Here is a 14,226-nt window from a genome sequence, read left to right as displayed (position 1 = left end):
CGAGACCAGAGCGCATAGGACATTCTGCCGGTCTTCCAGCCTGCAGGCAGGCCCACGCATCGCGACTCGGCCCAGGTAGCTCAACACCACTGGCAACTGAAGAAGAGCATTTCCAGTTTGCAAATTATGGGCTGTAACCTCTTAGTGGCCTGTAAAGTTGGTTTAATGTGCCATGACAATTAAGTCGAGAAGAAGTTAGCATGTGGAACAAGAGTAAGTACTATATGTAATTAAAAACTTAAAATCTCATTTCCACCTCATTTCCACCCTTCCTTTCCCACAACAGACAACCAATACTTTTTCCTTACACAATTTTCAATTTTTTTAAGTATATAATAAAATAACATAAGCAACAAGAAGCATTTTATCCTTCCTTTTTCACAAAAGAAGGCATACTCTAACACTATTCTGCACTTTTCATCTTTTACTGAATCCAGTTCAGGAATCTTTTTATATCAGTCCATAAAAGAGTTTCCTCATTTTTTGTTATAGCTACATAACATTGCATTGTACAGATGTATCATAATTTTGTGATCATTCTTGTTTGGACACTTGGGTTATTTCCAATGTTTTGGAAATAGTGCTGTATTTAATAATTTTATAGATACATCATTTGTACATGGTGAAGTATATTTGTAGAATATATATTCTGAAGTGAAATTGTAGGCCAAAAGGCATATACATTTGTAATTTTTTTCAGTTTTCATAAAGGTCTATTGGTGGGTAGTGTATTCAACAGTTAAGTACCTTAAGTGATGTGTAAGTGGCTGCAGGACAGTGCATTGGTAACTGGATCCATAACCAACTAGAAACCAGAGAACAAGTAACTGTCTAAATATTTAAAATACAGCTCTTATTTAGATCATCCTTTGCTTTGATCACCTTCTTGGTGTGGGGAGAGGGAGGGCTGCTGGTCACACTGGAAATACATTAAGGCCAAAGCTTCTGATATTCATTCCCAGAGGTTTCTTTCAGCTGGATTAAGTCTCCAACTCCAGGGCAAGCCTAAGTTAGTGGCCTCCACACTCATGCTCTTCCCACCTACCAGAGCAGGCAGTATCAGCCTCACACCAGGCCTCAGGTCTGAGTGTAGCCCACTCCAATTAAACTAGCATTGTTGACTTTTGCAGAAATGGAAGCAGTGGGATCCAACTGATATTTCACTGCAATGCCAAAGCAAGCGCAGCTGGTACCTGAAGTCCAGGCAAGGTTTACTGAAGTGTCAAGATCTTCATATACTTTCTGATAAATTGAGCCTCCAAATTCTCCCGTCATTGACATCAGTGTGCGGCTGGGAGTCCCCAGTCCTGAAGCCCACCGCAAAGCGAGTCCCTGTCAGCGTTGATCTGGCACTGCCAAGGGTCATCTGGTACCCAGCAAGCCAGCCCTCACAACCAAACACAGATGAACCACGGATCGCAGGCCCAGCACAATCAAAGTCAACATCACATCCAAGGTTTATACACTCCCTCTTGGGAGAAGACTTGATTTTACCACTTTTCTTTCCCGGGCTTGGTGAAGAGGTGGTATTAAATGTCAGTTTCAAACTGTGGCAAATTAGTCTTCAATTGAGATTTCTGTTCCCAGTGTCGTCAGTGTTCCATTCCCTGTGAAAGGAGGCCACATTCACACCATTTATGTTAGGTCTCCTTTACCAGTGTCTTTATTAGATGAACCAGGTATTGAGAATTCCATGTCACTGTATAATTTAGTTTTACATCCAGTTTCATCAACCCAAAACCAAATTCATTTTTGAAAAGATTTCTAACATGTGCAGCTCTATGTGCTGGTGGCCATGGCAAAGCCGTGGGGAGGTGATAGGGGCGGTGCTCAGGGCTTCTCACCAGAGGCTGGCTGGGGGCCAGGGGTGGGCTGCAGGGCAAAGAGAAGGAGACACCATTCCGCCACCTGTCTTCCTCCCTCCAGGAACTCCCATTGGTAACTTTTATAAATATTTCCAAATTGCTTTCTGTAGACGGCTGCACCAGGATACTCCCACCAGCTCCTCTGGGGTCTCTTCTCCATGTCCTTCATCAATGGAATGTCACCAGGCTTTTGCAATCTGAGAAGTGAAAAACAGTATCGATATGATTTTAATTTGCTTTTATCTCATTTATTTTAGGGTGACTATCTTTTCATGGATCTTAGATCCATTAATAGTTTCTTTTCTGTGAATTGTCATATCCTTTGCCCATTTTTCCATTACGCTTCGTACTGATTTCTAGGGGCCCTATATTAATTAGGGAGAGATCAGCCCTTGGTCTATGATAGGAGCGGAGAACATTTTTTAAAATTTCCTGTTCATTTATCTTTTGGTGTTGCTAAGCTGTGTTGTCTTTACCATGCATGCTTTTTTTCAAGTGTTTGTTTTTATGTAGTCAAATTTGTCAGGCTTCCATGGCTTTTCAATCTTTGCTGTGAAGTCGTTTTCCCTCCATACTATCAAAGAATTCTTGGGTTGTTTTTTTGTGTGTTTCTTCTTCACTCTTTTGGGGGTTCACATAAAGTTATGCCATTTATAGCAGGCTATGACTTTTGTCACTTAATAAATTCTGCACATCTTCCACGTGAGAGCTGAAGATCCACTTCAATTGTATTAATAGCTGCATAGTGTGCCGTGGCACATTATTCATTGTCCATTATTAACCCTTTGATGCCAACCAATATCCTAGGAACTATGGTAAAAATTGCCAAGGCATTTTTGCTGATTTTACAGCAGTTTAGGAAAAAAATTATGAATCGCAAGTAAATGAAGTTACATATTCAAAAACTTAAGGAAACCTTTACTACATTTGTTTTCATCTTTGACATATATTGTTTGCTGATCCTATCTAATAATAGACAAACATGGTAATTGACTGTAACTTTGCTACACCTCCCATTGGCTAATCAGCACAATATGCAACTTAACCGCCAACAAAGATGGCGGCTAATTTGCATACTGCAGGCAGGGCGGGACAGCGCAGCCACCAGCGCGAGAGCCGCCATCCAGGCCCCCCGTGTGTGACCCCAGAAGCCGCCCAGAAGCCGGTGATCAGGGGGAGATGGGGGTCCCCTGCCCAGGCCTGACACCTCTGGCAGAGGCATCAGGCCTGGGCAAGGGGCCGATCTGGCGATGGGAGGGTGATGGGGGTCACCCCTCTGGCCGAGGTGTCAGGCCTGGGTGAGGGTGGAGCTGGTGATCAGGGGGAGATGGGAGTCCCCTGCCTAGGCCTGAAGCCTGGGCCAGAGGCGTCAAAGCCGGGGGTCAAAGCCGGTGATTGGTGTGAACTACAGAGGAAACAGCTTTTCTGACCGCTCATTGGCTAAGCTACCTGTATGCCACTGGTAATATTCTTAGTAACTTGGGTAATAAGAATCCAAAAAGGTGATCTAGGGTTTTTCACCACACTCCTGGTGAAAAAAAACGACGGTCCGCTGCTGGAGGGCTAAGAAATGTCATGTCCTGCCCTAGCCCGTTTGGCTCAGTGGATAATGCCTTGGCCTGCCGATGGCAGGGTCTGCATTCAATTCTGACCAAGGGCATGTACCTAGGTTGCAGGCTCCTCCCTGGCCAGGACCCAGGTCAGGGCTCATGCAGGAGGCAACCAAAGTGTTCCTCTCACTTTGATGTTTCTCTCTGTCTTTCCCTTTCTCTTCCACAGTCTCTAAAAATCAATGGAAACATATCCTCAGGTGAGGATAAAAAAAATAATAAAGAAATTATTATTATATGAAAGACACATCTTGAAAATGCCTAAAGAAAGTTGTCATGTTTTCATGGTGAAGGGACTGGAGTCCGTGTTGATGAAAAAACCTTGCTGGCTGCAGTGACTGGCAGTGGCTGCAGCAGCGGGGTGATGGGGCTGGTGCCTTCCCCTGATCAGCCCGGTCACCTCCCACAAAGGGAGGCCAGACTGCGGCTTAGGCCCGCTCCCCAAGGGGAGCAGGGAGTGGGCCTAAGCCATCACTAGGACATCCCCTGAGGGCTCCCAGTATGTGAGAGGGGGCAGGCTAGGCTGAGGGACACCCCCCCCCCCAGTGCATGAATTTCATGCACCGGGCCCCTAGTACACTGCTGGTGGGAATGCAGACTGGTGCAGCCATTATGGAAAACAGTATGGAGTTTCCTCAAAAAATTAAAAATGGAACTCCCATTTGACCCAGTGATCCCACTTCTAGGAATATATCCTAAGAAACCCGAAATACCAATCAGAAAGAATGTATGCACCCTTATGTTCATAGCAGCACAATTTACAATAAATAGCTAAGATCTGGAAACAGCCCAAGTGCCCACCAGCAGATGAGTGGATAAAAAAAGCTGTGGGACATTTACACCATGGAATACTGTGCAGCAGTAAAAAGAAGGCTCTCTTACCCTTTAAGACAGCATGGAGGGACCTGGAGAGTATCATGCTAAGTGAAATAAGTCAGTCAGAGGAAGACAAGTTATCACATAATCTCACTCTTATGTAGAATCTAAGTAACAAAATAAACTGATGAACAAAGTGGACCCAGAGACATGGAAACATGGAACAGAGTGTGGAATCTCAGCAGGAAGGCAGGAGAGGGTGGGTGGGTAGGAGGTAATCAACCAAAGACCTTGTATGCATATAAGCATGGCCCATGGACACAGACAATGGGGCGGTGAGGGCCTGGGGCGGGAGGTGGGGTGGGCTCAAGGGGGTCAATGGGGGAGAAATGGGGACATATGCAATACTTTCAACAATAAAAAATTATAACAAAACATATTCCAATCCAAAGCATTTTAAAGCATTCATGATAGTTCAGAGACCTTTTAAAACTATTTAGGCTAGGGCTGCATGGTTTCCACTGTCCGTATTTCATCACCATCCCAGGCTGAGACCAAAGTGCTCATATAAGACAGAGCTGAATTAGTTCTGAGGTCTGACTTTATTTGTATAATAAGAGCCTTCTACATGTTAGGCATAGCTCCTGCTTACCCTCACAACACACCTATGAGGCATACACTCTGATCTCCATTTTACAGAGGCGAAAGCTGAGCACCTGTAAACAATAATAGGAATGGAGCCACTTTAAAACTGAGCAGGAGCTGACTTTGCAGAGGAACTGCTTCGCATGTCTTATGCCTCAAACCTTAGAATATTAAAACAGGCCAATAACCTTCGGCCTGGGCCTCAGCGACCTTGTTTCCAAAACAGCTGTTTGCAGAGATAACAAGAAATCAGTGATTATGACTACAGGACTAACGACTATTGCACTGGAAATGTAGAACTAGCATTACTATGTTAGCTTATCTGCACTGAAACGCCTTTCTTCTATGGGTGTAATTGCCCCCCTTCCCTTTCTCATAAATACCCACTGCCTTTTTCTCCTACTGGAAACATTATTTGAGCTTCTGTCTGAACCAGTATGTCCCAAATAGCTATTCTTTGAACTCAAATAAATACTTTTTGCCTCTCACTTTGAAAGGTGTTTTAAGTTTTAGGTTAACACACCTACCGCGTGCCAGGTCCTAGTCTGAGTTATGAGTTATCATGCATTGGAGCAAGGGCCGAGTTGTCTGGCCCAGATTATACTACCCAAAACAGGGTCCTGTTTAGCAGTATGATTTCCTACCTCTTCATTGCTGCTTTCCACGCCTCACAAATCCACCTGCCAATGTTCAGAGAATGGTGGGCTATCAGGAACAAATCTAGATTGGTCTACAGCAGGGGTGGGCAAACTTTTTGATTCAAGGGCACAGAGGGTTCTTAAACTGGACCGGAGGGCCGGAACAAAAGCATGGATGGAGTGTTTGTGTGAACTAATATAAATTCAAAGTAAACATCATTACATAAAAGGGTACGGTCTTTTTTTTTTTTTTTTAGTTTTATTCATTTCAAACGGGCCGGATCCGGCCCGCGGGCCGTAGTTTGCCCACGGCTGGTCTACAGTGCTATATCCAGATTGCTCAAAATCCTTCCAAGTCAGCCCCACATCTCATGTTTGTGCTGGTGACCCCTGTCTGGAGGGTTTGCCTCTCCTCACCCACTGGACAGAGATTTCAAACAGTAAACCCCCGGGCAGGTTCACTGTGAAATGAGGGAAGGGTGCAGAAGTATTGTTTTGGTAAACAGGAGGGAAAGTGAACTTAGAAACTACTGAATGAGTATACATTTTTCTGTTGTAATAAAACAGACTGATAGTTTAATAGGAAAACAAGAATTTCGTTCCATAGACAAACCTAAAATGTAAAGGAATCATGTATAACTATCCTGTGAACATCCTTAGTAGAGAAAAACAACTAAATATATCTCTTTCAGAATAGGTTGGAGACCTGAATTTTCAAGCTTACACTTGCAAAGTAATCAGTTTTATTGACCAACTGCCATATCTCTAAGTTACTGGCATTTGTGGATAAAAAGACCAGAATCGCACTAGCCTGGTTGGCTCAGTGGATAGAGCATCAGCCTGCGGACTGAAGGATCCCTGGATGGATTCCAGTCAAGGGCACATGCATGGGTTGCAGACTCGATCCCCAGTAAGAGGGCATGCAGGAGGCAGCTGATCAATGATCCTCTCTCATCATAGATGTTTCTATCTCTCTCTCCCTCTTCCTTCCTCTCTGAAATCAATAAAAATATATTTAAGGGGAAAAAAAGACTAGAATCAACTCTAGTCTGGAACAGCCCGGTCACCCCCCACAACGGGAGGCCAGATTTCGGCTTAGGCCCGCTCCCCAAGGGGAGCAGGGAGCGGGCCTAAGCCATCACTAGGACATCCCCTGAGGGCTCCCAGTATGTGAGAGGGGGAAGGCTGGGCTGAGGGACACCCCCCCCTCCAGTGCACGAATTTCATGCACCGGGCCCCTAGTTGTATTATAAAATACTAGTAGAAAAAAAAAATTGAACAAAACATATAATGTTAAAATAGAGGGACACCCTTCTCCAATATCTTCCACAAAATTGTCATCTTCACAGCAAGAATTGACATATTTAGCAATATCATCATCACTAATAAAAGCAGACTTAGAACTGGGCGCCATTTCGAAGCTTTAGGGCTACAAAATCTGAGTAAACTTCATAAAATCATAGTACCTGTAAAAAATTAGGCAGATAAATGCCAGTGGTCAATTTTAGAACTACAAACATTTGGCATCATAAGTAATCTGCACTTAGGTGCCATCTGCCAATAAAGAGTGAACTGCTAGCAGCTAATAGTGACACTGCAGGAGGAGCGTGATCGCGCTCCCGGCACTCTAGGGGTTAATGGGCTTTCAGGTGAGTCCCAGTTGTATTAAAAACAAATCTGGCAACTGTCCTAATGAGCTGTGAGGCTGGGACGCCAGAGGTAGGCTGCCAGGGGAGCAGGCTTCCGTGTACTTGTTTTGGTTTGTTTTCTCACTGGCAGGGCCCCCTAGTGGCTTAAGCACAAGAAGGAAATTCAGGCCTTGAAATTTTCCGATTCAACTCCCTCATTTGACGCAGGGAGAAACTGAGACTCCTAGAAGGCTGGCTGCTGTTCCAGCCCTCCAAGCACACGGAGCCCGGAACCCAGGGCTCTCAGCCCCTGGTCTGCATCTATACCAGTGCCCAGCTGTTTCCTACATTGTGTGACCTCACGCTCCCCAACATGTTCAGCACGTTACAGTGTCGCAAAAGGCTGACCAAATAAGTCTTGCATTCACTTAGGGACCGTCACTCCGGTTATCATCAGTCAAGGGAAAGAGCGTACTGGACTGCTGAAAGTTCATCTCTTCTTCCTCCTTTCTGGTTTTCGTATCCTTGGTGGGAAAAGCAACCTCCCTTGTGGGTGCCTCTTCCCCTCCGCCCCCACCAGCATGGACCACCTGTGCTGGGGTGGGAGAGAGCCATGGGATTGGCAAGATGGCAGTCCTCAAAATTCAAGGCAGCCAAGACGAAGGAAGGCATGTCTGTGCTGCTCTAGCGTTTCTCAATCAGGCCCCGAGGGACAGCCAGCTGGTAAAGGGGCTCTGGGGACTCCCCTGGAGCTGTGTTTGCATTGACAAGCACATTGCTTTCACTAAGACTGTTTATTTCAAAGGTGTGTCCTGCTTCACTAACAAGTTGTTGACTTCTTTTGTACAAAAACTTCTTTGCAGCTTTTTGGGTCAGCACGTTGCTTGTGTCAGTGTGCTTCTCTGTCACTGGAGGCGGACCTGAAACGGGGCCCCTCAGTGCTCTGTGACCTGCAGGTTCCTGGCTTCGCACAGGAAAGTATTCAAAAGCAAGTCTGTACAAAAGCAAACGCAATTTTATTTAGTTTGAGAGAAAGAGGCCAGAATGAGGGCTCCTTGGGACAGGATTAGGGAGTAAGCCCAGGACAAACTGCTGCCACCCACTGCTCCCCTGGTGGGGGTGCCGCTGTGAAAGAAGCAAAAATTCATCCCAGTGGACACAGGTGAACTCACCCGTGAGCTGCGTGCTGCAGCCAGTCAGTCCTTGGGATTTTATGTGTTTTCAGGGATGGGCTGTTCTCAAACTTTGTGGTGCCCAATTCTATCTCTGCCTTCTGGTTGGGAGGTGATCTTGTTCGAATATGGTCTATTCTGAAGTGTCATTGCATTCACCTTCCCCAGTTCTCCTTCTATGTGTGGGGTCAATTTTCCTCCATTTTGGATTGATCTGGTTTTGGCTAGCTCTTGCTGTCATAAACAGGAACTGCCAGTCATAAACGGCATCGTGTGTGGAGGTGGGGTGCTGGGAGAGGACCAGCATCTTATCAGCCAGTGAGGCCCATTCCTACTTCCTCATTCCACTTGTCAGGAACTTTCCCCAGCTTCTTTCTATCCTGCTTTATCTCCACTCTCCACACCACAAGGCAGTTAGAATCTTTATTAATAAAATTCACTAATTATTCTCTTGTAATGGCAATGTTTATTCCAATCTCTTGCATGGCCATTGTTCTTGTACCTCTGGTGAAATCCAAGATCCTTATTAGCACGATTTGCCCTGAATTACCTTTCATTAAACCTCTTCCTGGAGTTCTGTCCTATTCACCTTGCCTTATTTACACAGTACAATCTCACTCTCCTTAGAAGAGAGCTCAGATCCTAGGGTCTTTTCCATCAAATGGAGAGAAATAAATATTTGTATTTTATATGTTTGGTTCTAGGTCTTGTTAATTCCCTGCTCTGCTGATTCTCACAACAGTCTGAGAAGATGTCATTCCCACAGCTAAAGGGGAAGGCTTGGATTTTAAAGTTGCACATGGGTATAACTTGCCCACTACACAGGGCAAGTTATACCCATGAATTCTCTTATAAGAAAACTAGAGGCCCTATGCACAAAATTTGTGTGGGGGTGGGTGGGCCCCTCAGCCTGGCCTGCGCCCTCTTGCAATCTGGGATCCCTCAAGGGATGTCTGACCCCTCGCTCCTAACCACCCATCTGCTCCCTCCTTACCACTTGGCTCGCTGCTCCTTAGTGCTGCTGTGGAGGCAGGAGAGGCTCCTGCCACTGCCGCTGCACTCACCAGCCATGAGCCTGGCTTCTGGCTGAGCAGCACTCCCACTGTGGGAGTGCACTGATCACCAGGGGGAAGCTCCTGCATTGAGCATCTAGCCCGTGACGGTCAGTGCGCGTAATAGTAACCCGTAATTCTAGTCATCCAGTCATTCCACCATAACGGTCACTGGGCTTTTATATATATATAAACTAGAGGCCCGTTGCACGAAGATTTGCACAATAGGCCTTCCTTCCCCTGGCTGCTGGCACTGGTTTTCCTCTGGCACCTAGGACCCAGGCCTTTGGTCCGGCCGCAGCAGAGAAGCCAAGCCTCTTCAGTCTTCAGTTTTCAGCCTTCACTCCAGCCAGAGCCTTCAGTCTTCACTCTGTGCCTGCATATGCAAATTAACTGCCATCTTTGTTGGGCTAATTTGCATAGTTGCTCTGATTGGCTGGTGGGCATAGCAGAGTGACACCAATTTGCATGTTTCTCTTTTATTAGTGTAGACTAGAGGCCTGGTGCACAAAAATTTGTGCACTTGGGGGGGAGGGTTCCCTCAGCCCAGCCTGTGCCCTCTCTCAGTCTGGGACCCCTCGGGGGATGACCACCTGCTGGCTGAGGCCTGCTCCCCGGGGGATTGGGCCTAAGATGGCAATCAGACATCCCTCTGGCAGCCTGGCAGCCCTCGGGGATGTCCACTTGCCAGCAGGGAGCAGACCTAAGCTGCAGTTGGACATCCTTAGTGCTGCTGAGGAGGCAGGAGAGGCTCCCACCACCACCGCTGTACTGCAGCCATCAGCCTGGCTTGTGGCTGAGCAGAGCTCCCCCATGTGGAAGCACACTGACCACCAGAGGGCAGCTCCTGCATTGAGCGTCTGCCCCCTGGTGGTCAGTGTGTGTCATAGTGACCAGTCATTCCCAGTCTTTCTGCTGTTAGGGTCAGTTTTCATATTACCCTTTTACTATATAGGATAGAGGCCTGGTGCATGGGTGGGGGCTGGCTGGTTTGCCCTGAATGGTGTCCTGGATCAGGGTGGGGGTCCCGCTTGGGTGCCTGGCCAGCCTGGGTGAGGGGCTGATGGCTGTTTTCAGGCTGCTCGCACCCCTTTTAGGGTGGGGGTCCCCACTGGGGTGCCTGGCCAGCCTGGATGAGGGACTGAAGGCTGTTTTCAGGCTGGCCACACCCCCTTTAGGGTGGGCGTCCCCACTGGGGTGCCTGGCCAGTCTGGATGAGGGGCTGAGCGTTGTTTTCAGGCTGCCTGCACCCCCTTCAGGGTGGGGGTCCCCACTGGGGTGCATGGCCAGCCTGGATGAGGGGCTGAGCGTTGTTTTCAGGCTGCCTGCACCCCCTTCAGGGTGGGGGTCCCCATTGGGGTGCCTGGCCAGCCTGGATGAGGGGCTGAGGGCTGTTTGCAGGCGGGCCAAGCCTGCAACTGAAGCTCCCAGTCTCTCCTTTTTTTTTTTTTTTTTTTTTTTTTTAATTCTGGGATTTATTTACCTTCTGTAATTGAAATTTTGTTGCGGCTCTAGCTCTGAGGCCAGCTGGCTGAAAGCAGGTATCTGGGTTTGTTTAGCTTCTATAATTGCAACATTGTTGCTCAGACTGGAGCTCAGAGCCTGGCTGCGGCAGGTGGGGAACCTTGGCTTCCTCCACCACTGGAGCAAGTCTCATGTTCACTTCAGCTGCGTGGCTGCTGGCCGCCATCTTGGTTGGCAGTTAATTTGCATATCACCCTGATTAGCCAATGGGAAGCGTAGCAGAGGTATGGTTAATTACCATGTTTGTCTATTATTAGATAGGGTTAGTATTTCCAGAAAGAAACCACACCTCTTTCTTCCTTCCCTTCCCATGCCCTTTTCTGACGCCTAGAACTTTGTTCTGCCAGCATGCAAATGGGCTAACGGGTTCAAGGATGATCACAGCTGAGATGTGGCTTGACTCAGAGCACTCTGGGAATTTGCCACAGAGCTGGCATCAAAGAATCTCCATCTCTCAACTCCAAGGTAGGAGGTGGACCTCCCAGGGCACCAAATGAGGCCTTACAGCAGGCTAGGCATGCCTAGAAATTCAGTCCAAGATGTAACTAACTTTGCCAACTAACAAAAGGCCCTATTTCTGCAAGTCTGCACCTCCTGAGGAATCTTTGCTTATACCTCCACTGACCCTCCTCCAACCAAAAGACAAGAAAATTCTCCTCCTTGTCTAAGACAAAAATAAACAAGTAAGAATATGGATTCTATTCAGGGCATTGCAATAGGGAGTGTGGATGAAAAGGGGCCACATGCTAACCTGACAACCTCAGGGGAGGCCTGCCTGGCAGCCTTGCAAACTCAGAGACCTAAAGTAACAACAAAGGATGGTCTGAAATGAAAACTTTTAAAACTAAAAAGCAGTTTATGGCGGGTAGTCATGTCCTAGGCCGGTATCTTCCCTGACAAGGTTGATCTTTTTTTAAAAAAAATATATATTTTATTGATTTTTTACAGAGAGGAAGGGAGAGGGAAAGAGAGTTAGGAACATCGATGAGAGAGAAGCATCCATCAGCTGCCTCCTGCATACCCCCTACCGGGGATGTGCCTGCAACCAAGGTACATGCCCTTGACTGGAATCGAACCCAGGACCCTTAAGTCCGCAGGCTGACGCTCCATCCACTGAGCCAAACCAGTCAGGCCAACAAGGTTGATCTTTACCTTAACTGAGCCTGTCTATTGTCCTTTTGCATCTACCATAATATATACTAATAGCTGGAATGTCAACGTGATTTTCCTTTTCCCGGACCCCTCAAAGCTCAGGCACCGCTCTGCGGAGACCACAAACCCCCTCATGGTTAGTGAGTTCATTGCTGTTAACTATCCTGCACCCACCTGTGTAAAGGAAGTATGTCTATCATTTTTTATCCAATCCCAGAGGTTCCCCTGCTTTGCCTGCCCCCCCCCCCATTTTTCACCAATCGATTTCATGTAACCCACTTACTCTTTTGATTATCTATATATATAAAAGCCTAAGTGACCGTTTGACCTGTAGCTACGACATGCACTGACCACCAGGTGGCAGATGCTCAATGCACAGGCATGGAAACATGGAGCAGACTGATCTCAGAGGGAAGAGGGAGTGGGTAGGGCAGGAAGACATTAACCAAAGATCTTATATGCATACTAGAGGCCCAGTGCGTGGATTCGTGTACCAGTGGGGTCCCTTGGCCTGGTCTGTGAGGATTGGGCGGGAGCTGGCAGTCCAACATCCCTGAGGGGTTCCAGATTGCAAGAGGGTGCAGGCCAGGCCGAGGGACCCCACGTGCACCAGGGTTCTAGTAATGTATAAACAAGGTGCAAAGCTGCCATGCTTGCATTTTCTCAATCCGTTTTCGACAGTTTGGCTCAAATAAAATCACAAAAATTCTTCACCGGTTTGAATGTTTCCTAGTTAACACCAGATAGGCAGATCAGAGCATCTGGGCAGGGTGGCTTTCCTTAGGCTGCCACGGGAGGAAGGGGGGTGGTTTGTGGTTGGGACTGTGTTGCAATACTTTCAGCCAGGTGATCAGAAATGTCTCTCTCTGTCTAGCTAGTTTCAGGGGAGCAAGAAGTTCTAATCTCAGCTAATCATTCAGAAGGCAGAGACCAGGAAGTTTGTGTGTGTTTGGGGGGGAGGGGGGGTCTGAGAGCAGCAGGTTCAGAAAAAAGGAAAGGCCTTTGCCTGCCTGCCCTCCTCACGGTAAACCAGGGCCTCTGCACTGCCGGGCGCGGAGGGTGCGCCTTACCAGCCGGCAGGGCGGAGCGCCCGCAGCAGCCTCCCAGCGCGGGCGGCGCCGTGCTCCCCACCATGCGCTTCTCGGAGCACCGGCAAGTAACCCGCGCAGGGCACCCCCTTCAGTCGGGAGCTTCCCGGAAGCGAGCGCCTGTACTTCCTCCTGCTGACAAACGGCTTCTCAAGATGGAGCTTAAGTCGCTAATTAAACAGGACAGAAAGGGGCCTGGAAAGGAGTCCTCTGATCAGGTCAGGTAGCGCCGAGTCGCAGCGCCCCGGGCCTGGGCGTACCAGCACCAGGGAGCCCTGCGCCACGGCCTCGGCGCCCGAGGAGGGCGGCGGGGCGGGCGGACGGCGAGAAGAGTGACTGCACGGGGCGGGCCCCGCTTCCCCGAGGAGCAGCTCAGCAGGTCCTCCGCCACGGCGCGAGCACAGCCCGCGGCCGCTCTCCCACCGGCACGGGTCGGGGCAGCCACCGCGGAGGGGCCCGAGCTCCCACACCTCCGGCGGCCCCTTCCGTCGGGGCGCGCGTCCTGCTCGCTGCGCCTTCCCATTGGCCGGCGGAGGGACGGCGCCTGCGCGCTGAGCCCCGCTGAGGGGCGGAAGCAGACGCCATTGCGACCCCGAGGTGCTTCTGGGAAGTGGAGCGGCGGCGCGCACGCTGCCTCCCGCCGGCCGGCGGCCCTCTTGGCGGGCGGGTAGGCCGAGTCCTGCTCTCCGCACCCTCCGGCCCCCGGGCGGGCGGGAACCTCCGCGCCCCGGACCGCGCCATCGGGGTGGCGGGGGGCGGTCACTCCGCCGGGAAGGAGGTGACGGGGCGGCGCGGGCGCGGACACTCCGACCGGGGGCCGCCTGCCATGGACCCGGATTATTACCGCGGCGACCAGTCAGGTGGGGCCGGGCCTGGCCGGGCGGGGGCGCGGGAGGAGGGAGAACTGTCTTCCGGGTCCGCGAAGGTTTGGGGGAGAGGGGAGCCCCTTCCGTGGACAGCGTCAGGGTTCGCTGTGCCGGGCCCGGGGGCGCGGGGCCGGCTCCGAGTGGAGGGCTCATGAGCACCCGGTGGCGGG

At 49.3% G+C, this 14,226-nt stretch overlaps 1 protein-coding gene and 1 pseudogene across 7 annotated transcripts in view; one reads left to right on the top strand and one right to left on the bottom strand.

Annotated features, from left to right (window-relative positions):
* Positions 1-980: 980 nt before the first annotated feature.
* Positions 981-13,931, bottom strand: LOC118662101 (annotated as a pseudogene).
* The window catches only part of IWS1 (interacts with SUPT6H, CTD assembly factor 1), a 41,907-nt gene continuing 41,487 nt past the window's right edge, over positions 13,807-14,226 (top strand). For 3 of the 7 annotated variants that reach the window (XR_004969120.1, XM_036318575.1, XM_036318576.1), the window contains exon 1: positions 13,808-14,050. Coding sequence is in view for 5 of the 7 variants with exons in the window: in XM_036318575.1 (XP_036174468.1) it covers positions 14,017-14,050 (34 nt within the window). In the remaining 2 variants the exon portion in view is untranslated. Of the gene's footprint in view, positions 14,051-14,226 lie in introns of all 7 variants that reach the window. The other 4 variants (XR_004969121.1, XM_036318577.1, XM_036318573.1 and 1 more) reach the window with 3 other exon arrangements.

This window comes from Myotis myotis, unplaced genomic scaffold, assembly GCF_014108235.1.
Source record: "Myotis myotis isolate mMyoMyo1 unplaced genomic scaffold, mMyoMyo1.p scaffold_m19_p_8, whole genome shotgun sequence".
Lineage (NCBI taxonomy): Eukaryota > Metazoa > Chordata > Mammalia > Chiroptera > Vespertilionidae > Myotis > Myotis myotis.
This window is presented reverse-complemented; position numbering and strand designations above follow the sequence as displayed.